Source organism: Apodemus sylvaticus, chromosome 22, assembly GCF_947179515.1.
Source record: "Apodemus sylvaticus chromosome 22, mApoSyl1.1, whole genome shotgun sequence".
Taxonomy (NCBI): Eukaryota; Metazoa; Chordata; class Mammalia; order Rodentia; family Muridae; genus Apodemus; species Apodemus sylvaticus.
In genome coordinates this window covers 13,413,623-13,432,072 of record NC_067493.1, presented here as the reverse complement: position 1 = coordinate 13,432,072, position 18,450 = coordinate 13,413,623, and the positions used below count along the sequence as shown (strand labels likewise).

The window sequence follows — 18,450 nt, the reverse complement described above, 5'->3', positions numbered from 1 at the left end:
TCTCTCTCTCTCTCTCTCTCTCTCTCTCTCTCTCTCTCTCTCTCACACACACACACACACACACACACACAAATGAGACCTTATCACATATTCATTCATAAGCAAACATCAAAATAAAAATTGATTTGTTCCTTCTACGAGCAGATGTCTTTTCCATGAAGACAGAGACGTGATCTGCTGTCACTGAGTGAACCTTGCCACCACACTAGCCACCTAGTGTAAGGATCTGGAGATAAGTAAGCCACAGTGGACACAGAGAAATAAGCTTACATACAGAGTCTTTAATGTTTACTGGTAGAAATAGACTTTAATGCATCCTTTGTGTTTATATAAACTCTATGTTCTTTTAAAGGCTTTTATCTTATTTGGAGCTTTTGGGCATCCAAATTTACATATTTTCTATGCATTTCACTACTTTATAGACTTTAAAGTATTTTAGATTTTAAAACTAAATTTGAGAAATCAAGCATGCTGTAAACCCTACCTAACCCCAAGAAGTATTTGTACTTCTAAAAAAAAAAAAAATCACAAAAAAAGACGAACAAACTGTCATAAAATTTCCACATTCCATGAATAAAGAAATACTAGGTTCATTATTATAGCTTGCTCTCTAGTAAGTCAGATTGTCAGACACGCTTCAGTAAACAATCTCTATCTTAAAACTGTATCTTAATTTACTTCCTCTTAGAGATGATCTTATCACTGTTACCACTGTGCCATATGCAGTCTCTCTAAGCCCCAAAGCTTAAGTCTCAAGCTTATAGTTTTCAGCCTGAGTATGTTCCCACAGTTACATACCTGCATACACACATACAGTGTGCCACATGTTGAATTATCATTTCAAGTAACTTAAGTATATCTAGCAGACATTCAGCCTAACTGTCTACAAAGACTCAGACAGCAGTGTCTAAATGAAGCACTGAGCTCCAACTGGGAAATCCCAGCAAACCTACTGCAGTATTAGGAGAAAGCCTCAAGATCCCTAGCACACTGAATTGTGCAGATACAAAAGTGCTTAGCAGGACAGTTACCAAAATAAAAACATTTTAAAGGTTATTTGGTTCTAGCAATATTAACTATTCTTTACTTTTGGATAATTTAACATCTGCATTTTAAATTTTTTATATAAACAAACTCTTTGTAACAAGTTTAAAAAAAAAAAAAGCACACAAAAAATAGTGCAAACTATAATCTGATAGGTTTTTTGTCTTGGTTACTTCATCACAAGTAACTCAAGAAAAGTGTTTGACTATGAGGCTCCAGTAACACCCAGCACTGGGCAGACCCCATCTCTCACCCACTGTTTGTGGCCCCGAATTCTAAGACAGGTCGCCGACAGACAGGGCAAGTACAGTTCTCCGACAGCCAGCGATCAATACAGTGAATGTGAAACTCATGCAGACAAGGCAGCTGCCGGAGCTTGTTCCCAGCCACGTAGTCACTGATGCACACGCTACACACTTTACCTAACTCACTGTCAACCCCGTTTTGCTCATAACTCCTGGTAGAAAGATTGTCAATCTGCTCTTTGGTTAGACCACGAATTGGATCATCATCACCCTCATTCAGTAAGAAGAAGTGAGCAAGGCGCAGAATGGGTAATGTTCCAGCCTCGACCACATCGTCTGCCCTTCGTAACTGCCTTCTACCTCTGTAGCCACTGGTGCGAGCCTGTGGCGGGGTGGGCTCCCTCACATCTAGCATTTCAGCACTGTCCTCCTGGGCCTGACTGGCCTGTGAGGAAGCTCGCCCATGCTGACCACTGTCATCAGCTGCATCTCCGTTACTCAGTTCTAGGTATACCTCTGGTAAACGCTGACCATCACTTTGATTGTCTGATGCAGGCTCCACCTCCATTAAAGAACTCAGCTCTCCAAACCCAGTCATGATCTGTCTTAAAATTGACCTTAGAGCTACAGAGGATGGCTCAACCACCTCATTTTCAGAAATCCTCCGGAGTGGAACTGTAATGGTACTCACATATGTTCGGACCCCTGACCGTTCTAAATGAGAAATTGTCCTGTGGAAGCCCCCACTGTTGCTCTCAACAGTACTTTCTGCCAGTCCTGCCCTGGATCGGGTTCTATTTGCAATGCTATCCCTATCTCTAGTTTCTCCAGGACGAATCCTCCTGACTTGCAGGTCTAGTGTAATTGCTGGATGGCGCTGTGTAGCAGCTGAGGACCTGCTGGGTTCTCCTTCTTCTACTGTTATTCTTGACACAAGTCTTGAGTTGGACAACGGGGTATAATCAGTACCTCTGCGTTCTCTACCTTGTTCTAAAACGACCTGAGTTACACCTCTGTGCCTAACAGACCTGTTTCTACCCGTTTGTTGTATCGGCCTACCCTGCCTTTGGGAATTATGATGCACAGTACCATTCTGTCTCTGAATGGGGGACCGGCTTCGACTACTGAAAGCAGGACGTAATCTTATTGGCTCTAATCTTTGGTTTGTGTTCCTCACTGTAACATTACTTCTAGCCCCATTTTCCCAAATATGTGCTGCTCCAAACCGCTGCCGTCCACTTTGCCTGAGAGTACTACCATCTGACTGGTTTGTGTGAGTGTTAATAACATCAGTGCGAGGGGTACTAACTCTGGGAACGCCAAGTGATGTTCCAATTCCACTCCTTAGCCTTCCCAGTGCTGCGAACGACCCTTGCACAGAACCCTGCCTCCTTGCACCACGCCTGCCCCCAGGAACACTAGAGACACTGCCACTGGAGCTCACGGAGGTCTGGCTTCTGGTTCGCCTAGCCACAGGACTTGATGGTCTTTGCTGCCTATGTTCTCTGCTAACACCTGACAGAGGAGTGTCCGTAAAGTCCTCTCCATGAGTTTCAGGACCTCTGTTGTCGGGGTTTATGTGGATCTCCAGGCTAAACCCGAACTCGCCACTGTTGGGGTTTGTTCGACTCACAGCCCTCCAGCTTTGGTTCCCGTTCTGCCCACTTCGAGTCACGTTTCCAGAGCGCCGAAAGGTGTTCAGCCATCGCAGCAGAGAAGCCTCATCTGAATGTGCTCTAAGGTTTTCTGAGTCTGAAATGTGAATCAAATCAATTTAAGGTCAATTTCTTTTTTTTTTTAAATTTATTTATTACATGTAATTACATTACAGCTGTCTTTAGACACCCCAGAAGAGGGCATCAGATCTCATTACAGATGGTTGTGGGCCACCATGTGGTTGCTGGGATTTGAACTCAGGACCTTCAGAAGAGCAGTCAGTGCTCTTACCTGCTGAGCCATCTCTCCAGCCCAGTCAATTTCTATAATAAGACTTCAGTTCTTTATTAAAACATTGCAAGAAAGACAGTTGTGCTGAGTTAAACTCAGGCTCTGCATTATTTTAATGAATGAAAAAATGAAAAAAAAATCAAGCTTTCTAAAAGTTTATTAAAAGCACACTAAAGAAATTAAAATGTCGGGCCCATGTTGGCACATGCTGCCAAGCCTAACTGTCTTGAGTTGGATACCCCAGGACCCATGTGGTGGAAAAACTGCCTTATACACAAACTGTCTTCACACACAGGCACGCGCACTCGCATTTAAAGAAAAAGTCTACTTTCTAGACTCAGAAACGTTTATCAGCAGACTCCCTCCACAAGGTCTAGCACAGATTTGTGGGAACCCATAAAGCAACCTCTCCCCTTGGCCATTTGTACCACTCGGCAGCCCCAACTTGGTAAGGCAACCTTTCTCCTCAACCTGGCTCCACCCCCACTCCTGCTTTCAGAACCCCACCAGCCACCTCTATCCACACGCAGGCTAACAGGGGATGTAGTGAGGAACCTCTTCCCTTCTGCTCCACTCCCTCAGAACTCCCTCCGGAACTCAGACCAACTTGTGATTCTGGCCTTGGGTACTGAAAACACACAGCAAGACATATCTAACAACCTAATCCTAGATGCTCATGGGTCAGTGCAAAATTAAGCTATAAAACAAAAACAAAAAGAAAGACAATGTCTGCTAAAAAAACAAGAACAAAACAACAACAACAAAAAGACAACAACCCCCCACCCCCACATGCACAATACTTCTGGGAATCCCATCAGTGCAATGGTCCCAAGGAGAAACACTTTCAGGCACAAAAAAGTCAAAAGAAGAACTAAACACAAAGAGCTCAAAGAATTTAAAGAGGACAAGGATAAATACTTGAATGAACTGGTAGTAGCAGTTTTTGTTTGTAGTAGAAGGAATAAACAGAATAAACAGAAGTCCCAGAATATACAAACACATAGCTAAATGAAACAAACCAGAATAGAATCTGAAAAAGAGACAGAAGAGTAAACAAAATCTAATCTGAAATGAAGCTGAAGTGAAAAAGTAGTTAAATGAAAAGCTCAGTGGAGCCGGGTGTTGGTGGCACACGCCTGTAATCCCAGCACTCTTGGAGGCAGAGGCAGGCAGATTTCTGAGTTCGAGGCCAGCCCGGTCTACAGAGTGAGTTCCAGGACCAGAGCTTGGAAAAAAACAAATCCAAAAAAAAAAAAAAAAAAAAAAAAAAGAAAAAAGAAAAAAGAAAGAAAAGAAAAGAAAAAAGAAAAGCTCAGGGAAAGCCTCACAATCAGAGTAGACCATTTGGACAAGACAGTAGAAGACAGTAGTATCAGGACTTGAAGGCAGAGTACCTCGAGGAATTGGATCACCCACTCAAAAAAAATTAGAAATGAAAAAAAAAAGGCATGAACAGACATGTAGGATCTTTGGACACCATCAAATAAATTGAAACTATAAATTACAGGCATTGAGAAGGGAGTGAGGCATAGAGGAAATGAATTCCACGTCAAAAGCATGGAAAACATTTTCAATAAAACCACAGGAGAAAATTCCCCAAATCTTTAGAGACACGCTTAAAAAACAAGAGCAAAAGAGGAATAACACAAAACATTCCAGTTTAAAACACTAGAAGAGAAGGCTGAGGAAAGGGTGTTGAAGCTGTAAGAGAGAAGGCCTAAGTCACAGAAAGGCAAGCCACTCACAGGAATCAAGTTCCTGGATCAAGTTTCAGAAAAACATTACCCAAGTTCTGAAAGATCATATATGCCAGAATATTATACCCAGCAAAACTGTTTGATAAAGAAGAGAACAATTGTGTACTCATATACATAAGTAAATAAATCTCTTTAAATATGTAAGGCTACAGATTAACCCAACACAGTGATAATGGGAGGTTTCAATAATGTGCTCCTATCTACAAGCAGGTCATCCAGACAAAATATAAACAGGTAATAGAATTAAATAACATCATATGTTGGGAACCAGAGAGCTTGGCTCAACGACCCCAGCTGAGCTGTTTGCATAGGTTTCTTGAGAGCAAAACATCCAGTGGCTTAGCTTGATTCCTGCCTTCCTGCCCGGTATGGTACAGACTTCCCAGGTGCCTGACCTATGACTATAATTGATTTTTCCTGTTCCCTTCCCTGGCCTCTAGTATATATATTGCTGGTCTCTCAATAAGGTTTGGGCATTCTCCTTGCAGAATGACCCGTGTCTGTGGTTTTTTTTTTAATCCCCCAGGCCTATGCCCGATACTTGGTACCATGGCAGCGCAGGCTAGGAAGGGGGGGGGGGCTTCCTGATATAAGGTTTCCTGAATAAACTGCTTTGAGAAGAGTCTCCCGTGTTGTCTCCCTTATTCCGCTGGATGGAATTGGTAGCGACAATCATAAATCAAATGGACCTAACTATATCTATGGAAAATTCCACCAAACCTTAAAAGAATATATATTCTTCTCAGTAGCTCATGGTACTCTGTACAAAATAGAGCACATAGTAGGACACAAAGCACACCTTAGTAAATATAGGAAAATTGAAATAACATCCCATGTTATGTATTACAAAATAAAGCTGGTTATCAAGAGTAAGAGAAACACAGAAAGTACAGAGCTCATGGAGACGAAACATAATATTAACAATTAATGGAACTGGGTGGTGGTGGCGCACGCCTTTAATCCCAGCACTTGGGAGGCAGAGGCAGGCGGATTTCTGAGTTCGAGGCCAGCCTGGTCTACAGAGTGAGTTCCAGGACAGCCAGGGCTACACAGAGAAACCCTGTCTTGAAAATCCAAATTAAAAAACAAAACAAAACAAAACAAAAAAAAACAGAAAAACAATTAATGGGTCATAAAAAAAACAAGATAAAACAATTTAAACTGATAAATAACTAGCAGTGATCTGGAAGGAGTATTTAAAGCTTTCTCAACAAAAAATAAAAAACAAAAAATTAAAAACAAAACCAATCAGCCCCCTCGCCCTCAGGACCAGAGGTCCTCAGTACAGAATTCCAGCAGACTCTGGGAGGAGATCACCAAGTGCAATGGACAGAAAGGGAACTGAGACACCCAAACTCTCTTCTGAAACAAGATTTGTTCTGATAACAAAACAGAAGACAGACAACAAGAACTAAGACACAAACAGTACTGAAAATGGTTATGTTCTACCCTAGGGCAATCTATTCCCTTGCCAAAGGAACGGAGTGGGCAGTGTCCTTACACAGATGATCTCTGTGCACTGGTTGAATGGATGGATGCCTCCGGCCAGTCTGTTTCCTAGCTGCTGAGTGGGACATAACCACTGTGGAGGAGCTACCCTAAGAGCACCACTCAAACCTGATCAAGTTGAAAAAGAGCAACTTGTTTGTATTCTAAAATTGCTTCACTTGAACAGTCAGTGGGATGGACTTTGCCCCAAAAGACACATGTCAAAGGTTGTCTCCTTCCTCAGACTTGACTAATGGGCAGGAGCCAGAAGAGGAATATTTTTGCTACTCTTACCTGGTAATTGTTAATCTTACATCATGTATATTGTTGGTGCTCACAGCCTCCACTTCTAAACTGGGAATCTGAATTCTTCTATCCTCATTGCTATTCAACAAACACCATAATTTACAAAACAGCAATACTACTTCAAAGGGTGAAAAGAGAAAAAGAAGACCAAGCCTAAAAGAGTTTCACTGTGAAAAAGAGGCATTAAATTAAATATTAAATATCCTGTTAGAGGACTTGAAAACAGGCACTGGCTGTATTAGATCAAGGTACAGCTGAGTTGGGTTTTTGCTGCTGAGGGAGACTTCAGAAAGGCTGCTAAGGAAGGTTCCCTACAGTTTTCTGGGCTAGCAGCTTTTCCTTGAGAAGGGATTAGCTTTTACAACTGCATTATGAAGACAGATTTATTTAAAGTAAGTGATAGATATTTTAAAGGTTTATGTAATGTTTGGTATACTTTAAGATAGGTTTTGAAAAAGATTTAAGGTTTTTATTTATAAGGGATATATATATATATTCACATATATACATGAATATATTCACATATATATACATGATATGTATATGTGTGTGTGTATATATATATATATAAATTCTTGATAACTTTCCTATATCTGCATCACTAGACTTGTCTTAACATTTAAAGTAACAGCCAGCAAGTGTTTATATTGAGAGGATAATCCAAGTTTCCCATTATTCCTCTTACTTTCTCATGCTTTTATTTTATAAACCCAGGGATCTTAGGCTTACTCAAATACCACTCAGTTGTAAACAGGGAACTTAAACCTTTGTCATAAACTTAAAGAAAAAAAAAAATCTATTTATCCAGAGAAATAGGTTGTGTGTGTTTATCTTCAAGTACCCAAGAGCGGAAGACAGGAAGAGAGCTGCTGGGTGGGTAGGGGAGAAAGAGCAGAAAGGAGGGCGTGGAAAGGCACACAGGGAAAATGTATGCAGAGATGGTGAATACTAGGGGCAGAAAGGCTTTAGGGAGGTGATTTCTTAAGAAATCTCACTTTCTGAATTTGATGTTAAAAATCACATTACTTGTCTCCCTGAGAAATTGGGAACTACCCACAGATTCTATACAGGTAGAACAAAAAACCTTCAGTCAGCTGACTTGTAACAACCTCCTTAAAGATGAATGTCTCTGGGAGAGGAGGTAGAACAGAAAGAGGGGGTCCCAAAGTTGGGCTTGCTTTTAACTCTATAGTTGCCATTAGTTTAAATTGGTTTTCATTAGTGTTTTGCTTATTGTATTTGCTAGAATTTTTATATGATTAGTGTTTGCTTGCTAAAATAACAAGCAAGCAAACTGACAAAACAGAGCAGCAAACAGTTTCCTGTCAGTCTGTTTGTATTAAGCTGTGTATACATTTTAAGTCACATCAATATAAAAACAATGTAGTATGCTTATGTAATTATTAGAAAGAATTTTATTTTGCTAGGGGATGTAGCTCAAAGGTAGAGGATTTATCAAGAACATATAAGGCCCTGGTTTGTCTCAGGAAGATTGGAAGAAAGGAAAATATACATTTACTATTTTGTATCCATAAACTTACTGAAGGCAAACTATGTATGTGAAATACTTCTCAGCTTGTTCTCTGCTCTCTAGTCCCTAAGCAGACTGCTCTTAGCAACACACATTATCTGAATGAAGATCACATCAAAACGGTAAACAGGCCCACTGCAGCAGTGCAGGCCACAGTACCTCCATCACTCGTACCACTGTCCGAGCCAGGCTGAGATGCCAGTTGTTCCTTTGCTCTATCTAAGCGCTGTTGTAGCTCTTCTGATGTTATCTCTCCTGAAACAATGAAAGAGCACTCATTTAAAAAATAAATAACCAAGTTTTATGAGAACCACATAGAGGAGAAAAAAGATACCTACTGGTTGTCTTGTACAGATAAATACTCATTGCCATTATACATACACACATACACACACACACATATACACACACACACAAAATGTAATTTAACCTACAGAAGACAATCCTTTATTATTTCCATGGTTTATAAATTGAATAATATTTGATACAAATACACATCTATTTAGTTGTATCTCATTTATTAATATTCCATTAAAATCTGAGATTTAAACTTGAGTAATTTTGGTGACCAGAACCTCTCAGTAAGAACCTGTAAGTTAGGGCTGGAGAGGTGGCTCAGCAGTCTCCAGCACCCATACCGAGTGGCTCACAACTACCTCTCAATGCCAGCCCCAGGAGACCCGAGGACCTGGGACCTCTGCTGGCCTCCTTGGGCCTTTACCTCACATACACAACCCCACCTCCCACCACCAGCAGACAAACATCGAAAAATAAAACAAGTTTTAAACAAAAGGATGAGATGCACTCATGTAGAGTTTGTTTCTTAAGAGTTAAAAAGAAAATTAGGGAGTAGTTTTAGGGAAATGTTCAAATCTTGGTGCTTGAATTCTATCCCAGTATTTTATTATATGAGCCACCGACATACAAATATACAAGCACACAGACAGGCACATTTCAGCTAGATTCCTATAAAGTGAACTGAAAAAAAATGTATAGACCACATAGGACTTTTGGTTGGTCACTATCTGGCTGAATGTTAACACTTCAAATAAGTTAAGAATTAAATTTCAGCTGGGCGGTGGTGGCGCAGGCCTGTAATCCCAGCACTCTGGGAGGCAGAGGCAGGCGGATTTCTGAGTTCGAGGCCAGCCTGGTCTACAGAGTGAGTTCCAGGACAGCCAGGGCTATACAGAGAAACCCTGTCTCCAAAAAAACCAAATCCAAAAAAACAAAAAAACCCCAAAAAAACAAAAAGAATTAAATTTCAAATAACATTTTATTTGTACAAATATCATCTAAGAGAAATCGAAAACAAGAGTTAATGACAGAACATTCCCTAACATGCACAAAACCCTAGGTTTCAATCCCAAGCCTGTCTGCGTGAGGGCTGGCAGTGGAGGGTGAGAATCATGCTTATGCACACTGGCTCTTTAAGTCTGGCTTGTGTGTATGCCCATATATCCAGTATTCTCACGTATTTATCAAACACAATGGGTAGTGATTTTGTTATACTGAATAATTCTCAGACACAGTACTCAAAGGGAGGCACTCTCTTTACTTTAAAATCCCTCCTTTCAATAATAGAAAAACAATTTTCCCCCTTTGCCCATTTCTTACCAGGGGTACCTAAAAGATTATGGTCTCTCATTAGCCGATAATCTTCATCATTGAGCCCATTAATAAACTGATAATAGGCTTCTTCTCTGTGGAGCCGCTCTTGCTGCCATCTTCTCTCATTTTCTTGAAATGAGATCTCTTCTCCACTAACACCTGATCTAGATCTGGATGGATTCATCCTGAGACTTCTAGTTTCCTGTTTAAAGAATATGTATAAATTCAATGCATCAGTCATGAGCTAAACATAGCTTCGTACTTTTGTTTTGGTTTGGTTGTTGGTTTATTGAGTTAAGCTCTTACTATGTAACCCTGGCTGGCCCAGAACTCATGATATAGGCCACTAACAATTTCCTCAATTGTAATTCATAACTACCTTTAGAGACTTACTGAACTGATATTCTTAAGAGTTTAAGAAGCAGTGTTACCTTTCCTCATCTCATCAAAGTAGAAAATCTACTTCTCATTTACATGTAGCGTCTTGTCTTAGTTCTTAGTCAGGGTTTTACTGCCAGGAACAGACACCATGACCAAGGCCAGTCTTATAAATTAAATAAACATTTAACTGGGACTGGCTTACAGGTTCAGAGGTTCAGTCCACTATCATCAAGGCGGACGCATGGCAGCATCCAGGCAGGCACGGTCTGAAGGAAGCCAGGAACAGACTGGGCATCCTCGGGCAGCTAGGAGGAAGATCTCTAAGCCTGCCTCCACAGTGACACACTTCCTCTAACAAGTCCGCACCTTCTAATAGTGACACTTCCTGAGACGAACATATGCAAACCATCACATCATCACATCCCCACAATCAGAAACTCCTGAGGTGCCAGGCAGTAGTGGCACATGCCTGTAATACCAGCACTTGGGAGGCAGAGGCAGGAGGATTTCTGGTCTACAGAGTTAGTTCAGGACAGCCAGGGCTATACAGAGAAACCCTGTATCAGACCAAAAAAAAAAAAGAGAAAAAGAAATTCCTGAGGCTAACCATTCCAGGCTGAAGGAGGGCCTGATACAGACAGCCAGAGTTCTTATGTGCTTCCTCAATCCTCAGAGCCATGCACGGTGTGTTGTTTCTTCTTGGTTTTCAGTCTCAGAGAGATCAACTCTGAGTCTTCAGCAGGCATAGTAGGCAAAAATTATTTTCATCTCAAAAAAGTACAATGAGACAGTGGAGGCCATTTTATATTCCTAACTGTCCTGGGATGCACTTAAGAACCCTCTGCATAAGCTGGGTGGTGGTGGCGCACGCCTGTAATCCCAGCCCTCTGGGAGGCAGAGGCAGGCGGATTTCTGAGTTCAAGGCCAGCCTGGTCTACAGAGTGAGTTCCAGGACAGCCAGGGCTCTACAGAGAAACCCTGTCTTGAAAAAAGCAAATCCAAAAAAAAATAAAAAAGAAATAAAAAAAATAAAAAATAAAAATAAAAAAGAACCCTCTGCATATTAAGAATGTGTATTATTCAAGCCTAAAATTTTAACATGATGAAGGCTTTTAGACATAATTTGAGAGACAATGAAAATATTTAAAAAGATTATCAATTTAATACTCAGATATGAGATATATGTGTAGAATTGTGTCTGACTCAGTGATAACTGTTAAAGCAAAGGTATAGACCTACTAGCTCCTAAAAGTTATTTTGTTGTTTATATGTGAATTCTTTATTATAAGATTGGACACATGTATTTGACTAGCAGATATATTTTAAAAATAAACTAGCCAGGAAGATGGTGGCCCACACCTTTAGTCCCAGCATTCAAGAGGCAGAAGCAGGAGAATCCTGAATTCAACACCAGCCTAGTCTACAGTGAAACCCTGTCTCAAAAAGCCAAAAACAAAACAAAACATCCAAACAAACAAAAACAAACAACCCTCCCTAATATTAAAATGCAAAGCTAGCTAGTTGTCTTAGGGTTTCTAGTCCTCTGATGAAACACCATGAACAAAAACCGAGTTGGGGAGGAAAGGGTTTATTTGGCTTATACTTCCATCACTGAAGAAGTCAGGACAGGAATTCAAATAGGTCAAGATCGTGGCGGGAGAAGTTGATGCAGAAGCCATGGAGGGGTGCTGATTATTGGCTTGCTCCTCCTGTTTTCTTGTAGAACCCAGGACTACCAGCCCAGGGATGACACCACTGACAGACAGGAGCTGGGCCCTCTCCCCTTGATCACTAATTGAGAAAATGCCTTACAGCTGGATCTCATGGAGGCATTTCCTCAACTGAGGCTCTTTTTTCTGTGATGACTCCAGCCTATGTCAAGCTGACATACAAAATCAGCCAGGAAACTAGGTGTAGTAACACATGTCTTTATTTCTAGCACTCAGGAGAAAGGCAGACTGATTTCTTTGTGTTCCAGAACAGCCTGGTCTACAGAGTGAGTTCTAGGACAGTCAGGAACACACACACACCTTTGGGGAGGCAAGATTAACTCAAGATGTCAATTAATAATATCAAAAAGTCAAGGTTTTCCATTTGCAGTATAATCAGTAACTATTATTAGAAAAGAACATTTTTGGTGGTCACAGCAGAAACTTGATTTTTTTTTTTTTTTGGATTTTTTTTTTTTTTTTTTTTTTTTTTTTTTGTCTTTTTGAGACAGGGTTTCTCTGTGTAGCCCTGGCTGTCCTGGAACTCACTCTGTAGACCAGGCTGGCCTCGAACTCAGAAATCCGCCTGCCTCTGCCTCCCAGTGCTGGGATTACAGGCGTGCGCCACCACCGCTCGGCTAGAAACTTAATTTTTAAAACAGATGTTTAATATGTAGAAATCTGGTGACAACAACAACAAAAAGCCAAGTTCCTTAAGATATTCAAACCCCAAGATCTTCTCCTCCAAGGCAATATTCTTGGATTAACTAACCATACGTAAGCCAAATGAATACCTTATTTTCCTTTGAACATTCTTCTAACAGACCAGACTGTATCCATGCTTCTGATGTTTGTGCCTTTTTTGGGAGCTGCTCATCTGAAGTCATAAAAACAAAAGTTGAATTATTCAGCAAACTGCCTCTTTGAAGCCCTGGAACACCTAGTGGTCTCGGAAAAGCCAAAGCTAAAATCTCCAGAAGGTTCTGTTATACCTTTATCTAGGAAATTAGAGCCTCATACAATTAGATAACAAAAAACCTCCCAGAAGGCCTCCACTGCTCGGAGGACTGCGCCTCCTCCTTTCTCAGAGGCCTTCGTATCACGTTCCCGTCCGGGTGCAGCGAGGGTTAGGTGAGGAAGTTAGGTTAGTTTAGTTCTAAGCCTTCACTTCGTTGCCAACCGCCCCCACTATCCCGTTACCGGTTCTTTTCCTTACCCTGTTCATCGAGGCCTCGGACTGGGGTTAAGATGAAGTCCCTACTCCAATACACTGGACTCAGCAACCCAACCAATCTCACCTCAATCTAGCCTCAAGTAACGCTTCCCCTGCGACCTATTTGGCTTTGGGGCCAATCAGCAACTAGAAAAGCTCAACCAGCAAGCAATAAGCCAATCGGATAAGAGATAAGTGCCTCTCCCCTCTCGGTCCCCACCCCTTAGCACGTCCGCCGAGGCGTCTCCCGGAAGTAGTAGTGAGACTCACCAAATGACCCTTCCCGGTGTACGCAGCGCCCCCTCCCCCCGACCCCACCTCCAGCGGGTTGTCCTCACCGCGGCGGCGAGGGGGCGGGAGGCTCTGCGGCGGAGCCTTCGAAGGCCGCTACGTCCTCTGAGGCGCGAAGCTCAGAGCCTCTGCCGCTGCTCGGAGTCGACCTGGCGGAGAGAAAGCTAAGAGAGGACCGTCCAATCTCCGGCCTTCTCCCACCACTAGGAGAACTAAGACACGCCACCGTCTGCGCCGACCCTGCCGGTGCGTCTGGAAACGGCGCTCGCCGGAAGCCGAGCCGCGGCGCTGAGTTCCGCATCTGCAGTGCGCAGGTCCGGCTGTCAAGGATTCCGGTCTAGGCGCTCAGAGCTCTGGGCCGCTTCTCGTCCCGAAGGCGGAGCCGCCTTTCCACGCCTCAGAAATGCCAGCTCCTCTTTTCATATTTCAAAGTCCTTTGACAAAGTCTGACGAAAAACGCATCTGTCAAGGTGTTGATTGCTCTTTACTCCCACGGTGTAACTACCCAGTTTGAGTAATTCCCTTGTGGTAGTTCACTGGGACGAGGAAACTAAATGTCGAGTGCTTGTGATGAAAAAGCATTTTGAAATTCCCAATACTAAGTAACCATTCACGTTCTTTCTCTCCCGCTGTCCCTAGTCATCACCTCCCTCTCAATTTTCTTTTTTCATTATGCAACACCAGACTTATCTAGCCATTTCTTGTGGTCCTGGTAGGGCCATTTCCTGACACCCCAATCAGCTTAATGACATTTTAATACTTGCATACTGCTGTGATTCATAATTTCACGAATGCGTGAATTTGTTTTGTTTTGAGGCGGGGTCTCATATAGCCCAGGCAGGCCTTTTAGCTTGTGAGCTTCTTGCCCTTCTCAGGAATGTGCTACCATATTTGCAGGATGCCTGGTTACCGGGATGTTGCAAGCCTTAGCTTAGCATCAGTGAAACTAGTAGTTTCACTTACTGATGCTAAGTATAAGGCGATACTGTCTAGCAGGAGAGTTCCCCCTCCCCACTCCCCGTCTGTTAAATATCTAGAACATAGAAGGATGGTAAACATTAAACTGAGGTTTATTGGCAAATGTTACAGATATCTCCTGTAGAAAAGTGCCCCCAGTTGGGGAGACCAAAGGCTTTAAAGTGGGTTGGGTTTTATTTAGGGTGTCCTGCTTGGTGATTCTCCCCCCTCTCTTTTAATATTCATCCAAAAATTTCTGTATGTCTCTTTTATTTCGTTCTGAGGACCAGACTTTCCTCTGACTCACCTTCTGGAAGTAGCTTTATTGCTGCAGTCCCTTCCCCCAACCTCAGCAGGAACTACATGATGAAGGCAACCTTAGGCTCACTTCTCTGTGTAGCCCATCTTTGTTTTTGTCTTTTCCAGTATCTGAGATTGCTTCATGAATTTCTAAAGCTTTCTTTGTATATCTTTATTTGGGATTGTGGTGGTTTGAATAGAATGCCGCTCCACCCCCTCCACCCCCTCCATAGACCCTTGTGTTTGAATGCCTGGCCATAGGGAGTGGCACTATTTGTAGGTGTGGCTTTGTTAGAGGAAGTGTGTCAGTGTGGAGGCAAGGCTTTGAGGTTTTAAATGCTCTAGCGATAGCCAGGATAAAACAGTCTCCTCCTAGCTGTCTGTGTATGGATTAAGATGTAGAACTCTCAGCTCCCTCTCCCTCCCTGCACACTGCACATATGCTTCCCGCCATGATGATAATGGACTAAACCTCTACAACTGCAAGCCAGCCCCAATTAAATGTTTTCCTTTATAAGACTTGCCTTGGTCATGGTGTCTTTTTACAACAATAGAAACCTTAACTAAGATGAGGAAGTCTAATTTTTCCCCTTATTCTGGCACTGTCTTTCAGAGGTACACATAAAGACAGCTCTCTCATCTTTCACCTTAACCTGAAGTCCCTTCCATTTCTTTTTAATACTGGAAATGGGACTTGTGAATTGAAGTTTCCCCTCCCCTCCAGGGACATGTTAAACATTCTACAAGACAGATTGATCAAAACTTCTTTGACTGTGTTACTGGTAGACGCCAAATAGGCCTGGGCTAATTCCCCCCAAAATAGCCACTTATTGCCCATGTCTGTGTGTAACCTAATATCCTTGTAACTAGCAGGTTAGGCCTTATGGAAAGTCCCTTAGCTTCCACCAACTCAAAATAATGTAAGCAGCAGATAGCATCTGTGGCCTGTAGCACATACTTCCCCTGCTTTTCTGAAATCTGCCTGTTTTTTGTTTTGGTTTTTTTTTTTTTTTTTTTTTGAATTTTGTTTTTTCCAAGACAGGGTTTCTCTGTGTAGCCCTGGCTGTCCTGGAACTCACTCTGTAGACCAGGCTGGCCTCAAATTCAGAAATCCGCCTGCCTCTGCCTCCCAGAGTGCTGGGATTACAGGTGTGTGCCACCACCACCCGGCTCTGTCTGGCAGTTAACACCAACTTCTACCCTCCCTCCCTCCCTCCCTCCTTCCCTCCCTCCCTCCCTCCCTCCCTTCCTCCTTCCCTCTGTTCCATCCTTCCTCATTCCTTCCTTTCATCCTTCAAGATGGGGTAGCCCTGGGTAGCCTGGCTATCCTGAAACTGGCTCTATAGACCAGACTGGCCTTGAACTCAGGATCTGTCTGCCCCTGCCCCTGCCCTGCCCCTGCCCCTGCCTCTGCCTCCTGAGTGCTGGGACTAAAGGCGTGTGCAACCAGATTTAGCTTATCCTTCAAGCTATCTTGAAAGCATCTCGATTTTATTTTCTTTGTTGTTACTATAAAACCACCATGAGCCAGGCAGTGGTGACACATGCCTTTAGTCCTAGCACTTGGGAGGCAGAGGCAGGCGGATTTCTGAGTTCAAGGCCAGCATAGTCTACAGAGTTCCAGGATAGCCAGGGCTATACAGAGAAACCCTGTCTCAGAAAACAAACAAACAAACAAACAAACAAAAAAACCAAACCAAAACAAAAAAGAATCCAAAAACCCATCATGAATCTGTTACTGCTATGGAACATGGTATTTGTAGTGTAAGACGCCCCAAAAAACCCGAGGGTGCCCCAGCACCCCACGCCCTGGAAGGCAACACCCAAATCACTCGAGAGAAACGGTCTCGATGCAATAACATGAGGATTTCTTTATTCCAGAATTCTGGGTTCCACAGCCATACACCTTGCAGGGTTAGAGGACTGTGGACCACGAGTGCCGAATTGCGACAGCTTTTATAAGTTTATGACAAAGCCCTCGAATCACAAACCGATCACTTCTTAGCATGGAGAGCCTGCAAAATGCGAGCCAATCGATTTGTACCACTCCATAGTTTTTAGGCTAATCAGTTTAAATTATCGGAGCCCACACTTAGTGGACCAATTAGTTTCCTATTTTCTTGGATGTCTATAGCTGCGTGAACTCCTGGATAGGTAATGGCTTAAGCAGTTTACAGAAGCAAGATAAGCTTAGCTCATTTCCAGTTACCTTATGGGGCCAGGATCACCTATTCAAGGCCTTTCTGCTAGCTCTTAAACAAAGGGTGGGCTCTGGAATATGAAGTGTTTGGGGCTCCTTAGAAGGCTGGAGTTAGGCTATATTTTCTATTCTTTCAGGAGTAACTGGAATTTGTCTTTCCAAGCCATGGCCACTCACGTTTGGCTCCAGGACAAACTATTTCTTATTCTTTCTGAGTCAAGAGCTGCTTTTGCATTAAGGGGTTTTGGTGGCTGAATGTGGAGCCCCCAAAGATGATCCAATTTCATTGTAGGAGTCACTGGCTTGGTGCCAGGATGGGCTACTTGTGCCAACTGTTTGGTGTTGATTCCTGGGGAATGCTGGTGAGTTTTTTCTGGGGCCTAGATCTGGTGGGGGTTTGCTTTGTTTTGAGCTGGTTGTAAGGATCCTCTTTGGCTGGTTACTTCACTCTTCCCCCTGTTTGCTTTGGGAGCTCTTTGTTTGTTTAAAGTCATCTGTTTCGTTTGGTTTCTGCCTGTGCCCGGTTCAGTTTGTTTGCTTTCAGGACATTTGGGTTGTTCTTTTGTTTTCTGCTCCTCCTCCCGTGTCTAATTCATGGAAGGAAGAACTATTCAGAGAAAAGCTGCCATGCGGCACTCCAGCTGGTTTTATGTTTGATAATCTTGTTAGTTTAATTTGTATGCATTTGGAAGATGGGGAAATAAAGATAACTTGGCTTTATGCATCTCTTCATTGAAACGTTTAATCCAAAATTGGAGAGAGAGAGAGAGAGAGAGCACACCACACACACACACACACACACACACACACACAAAACTAAAAGTCCCAGAGAATTTAAAAATGAAAAGGCAGCCTCCTTTGACTGCCTTTACAAAAACAACAAAACTTCCATTACAAAAGAAGCTATGGAATTGGTAGTTAACAAAAATTGACAAGCTCACTATATTGAAGTTAAAAGGAGCTATTAAAGATCAATGGAAATTGGTAAGAAAATGTTAGAGGTTGTATCAGAAGAAATTTTGAGAAATTGAACTCAACAATCTACTCCCCACTGCCTGAGTCAGGGTTTCTCTATGTAGTCCTGACTGTCCTGGAACTCTCTCCATAGACCAGGTTGACTCAAACTTAAAGATCCACTTGCCTCTATAAATGAAGTAAGATTTGATGCTGGGCGGTGGTGGCGCACATCTGTAATCCCAGCACTTAGGAGGCAGAGGCAGGCGGATTTCTGAGTTTGAGGCAAGCCTGGTCTACAGAGTGAGTTCCAGGACAGCCAGGGCTATACAGAGAAACCCTGTCTCGAAAGAACAAAAACAACAAAACAAAACACAACAAAACAAAAAGGTAAGATTTGATTATGTAAATAACTTTTTTAAAAGTTTAAAAGTATTTAATAATGTAGTTAACTATGCTTACAAAGCCTATGGAATCCTGCTTTCTCAGAAGTCAGACTTCATATTTTTGTACATA

The 18,450-nt window shown here is 42.4% G+C and overlaps 1 protein-coding gene across 3 annotated transcripts; it reads right to left on the bottom strand.

The window, feature by feature from the left end:
• Positions 1–261: 261 nt before the first annotated feature.
• Positions 262–13,818, bottom strand: Rnf6 (ring finger protein 6). 3 transcript variants are annotated; one of them, XM_052167750.1, is made up of 5 exons: positions 13,503–13,818; positions 12,814–12,896; positions 9,936–10,131; positions 8,478–8,573; positions 262–3,041 (listed from the first exon to the last, which is right to left on the bottom strand). In XM_052167750.1, exons 3-5 carry the CDS (start codon positions 10,111–10,113, stop codon positions 1,294–1,296), a joined length of 2,022 nt encoding a protein of 673 aa, XP_052023710.1. In that variant the 5' UTR covers positions 10,114–10,131; positions 12,814–12,896; positions 13,503–13,818; the 3' UTR covers positions 262–1,293. The 3 variants fall into 3 exon arrangements, with proteins under 3 accessions (XP_052023710.1, XP_052023706.1, XP_052023707.1); XM_052167746.1 differs by having other exon boundaries at positions 13,571–13,818; XM_052167747.1 differs by lacking the exon at positions 13,503–13,818 and adding an exon at positions 13,236–13,362.
• Positions 13,819–18,450: the final 4,632 nt, after the last annotated feature.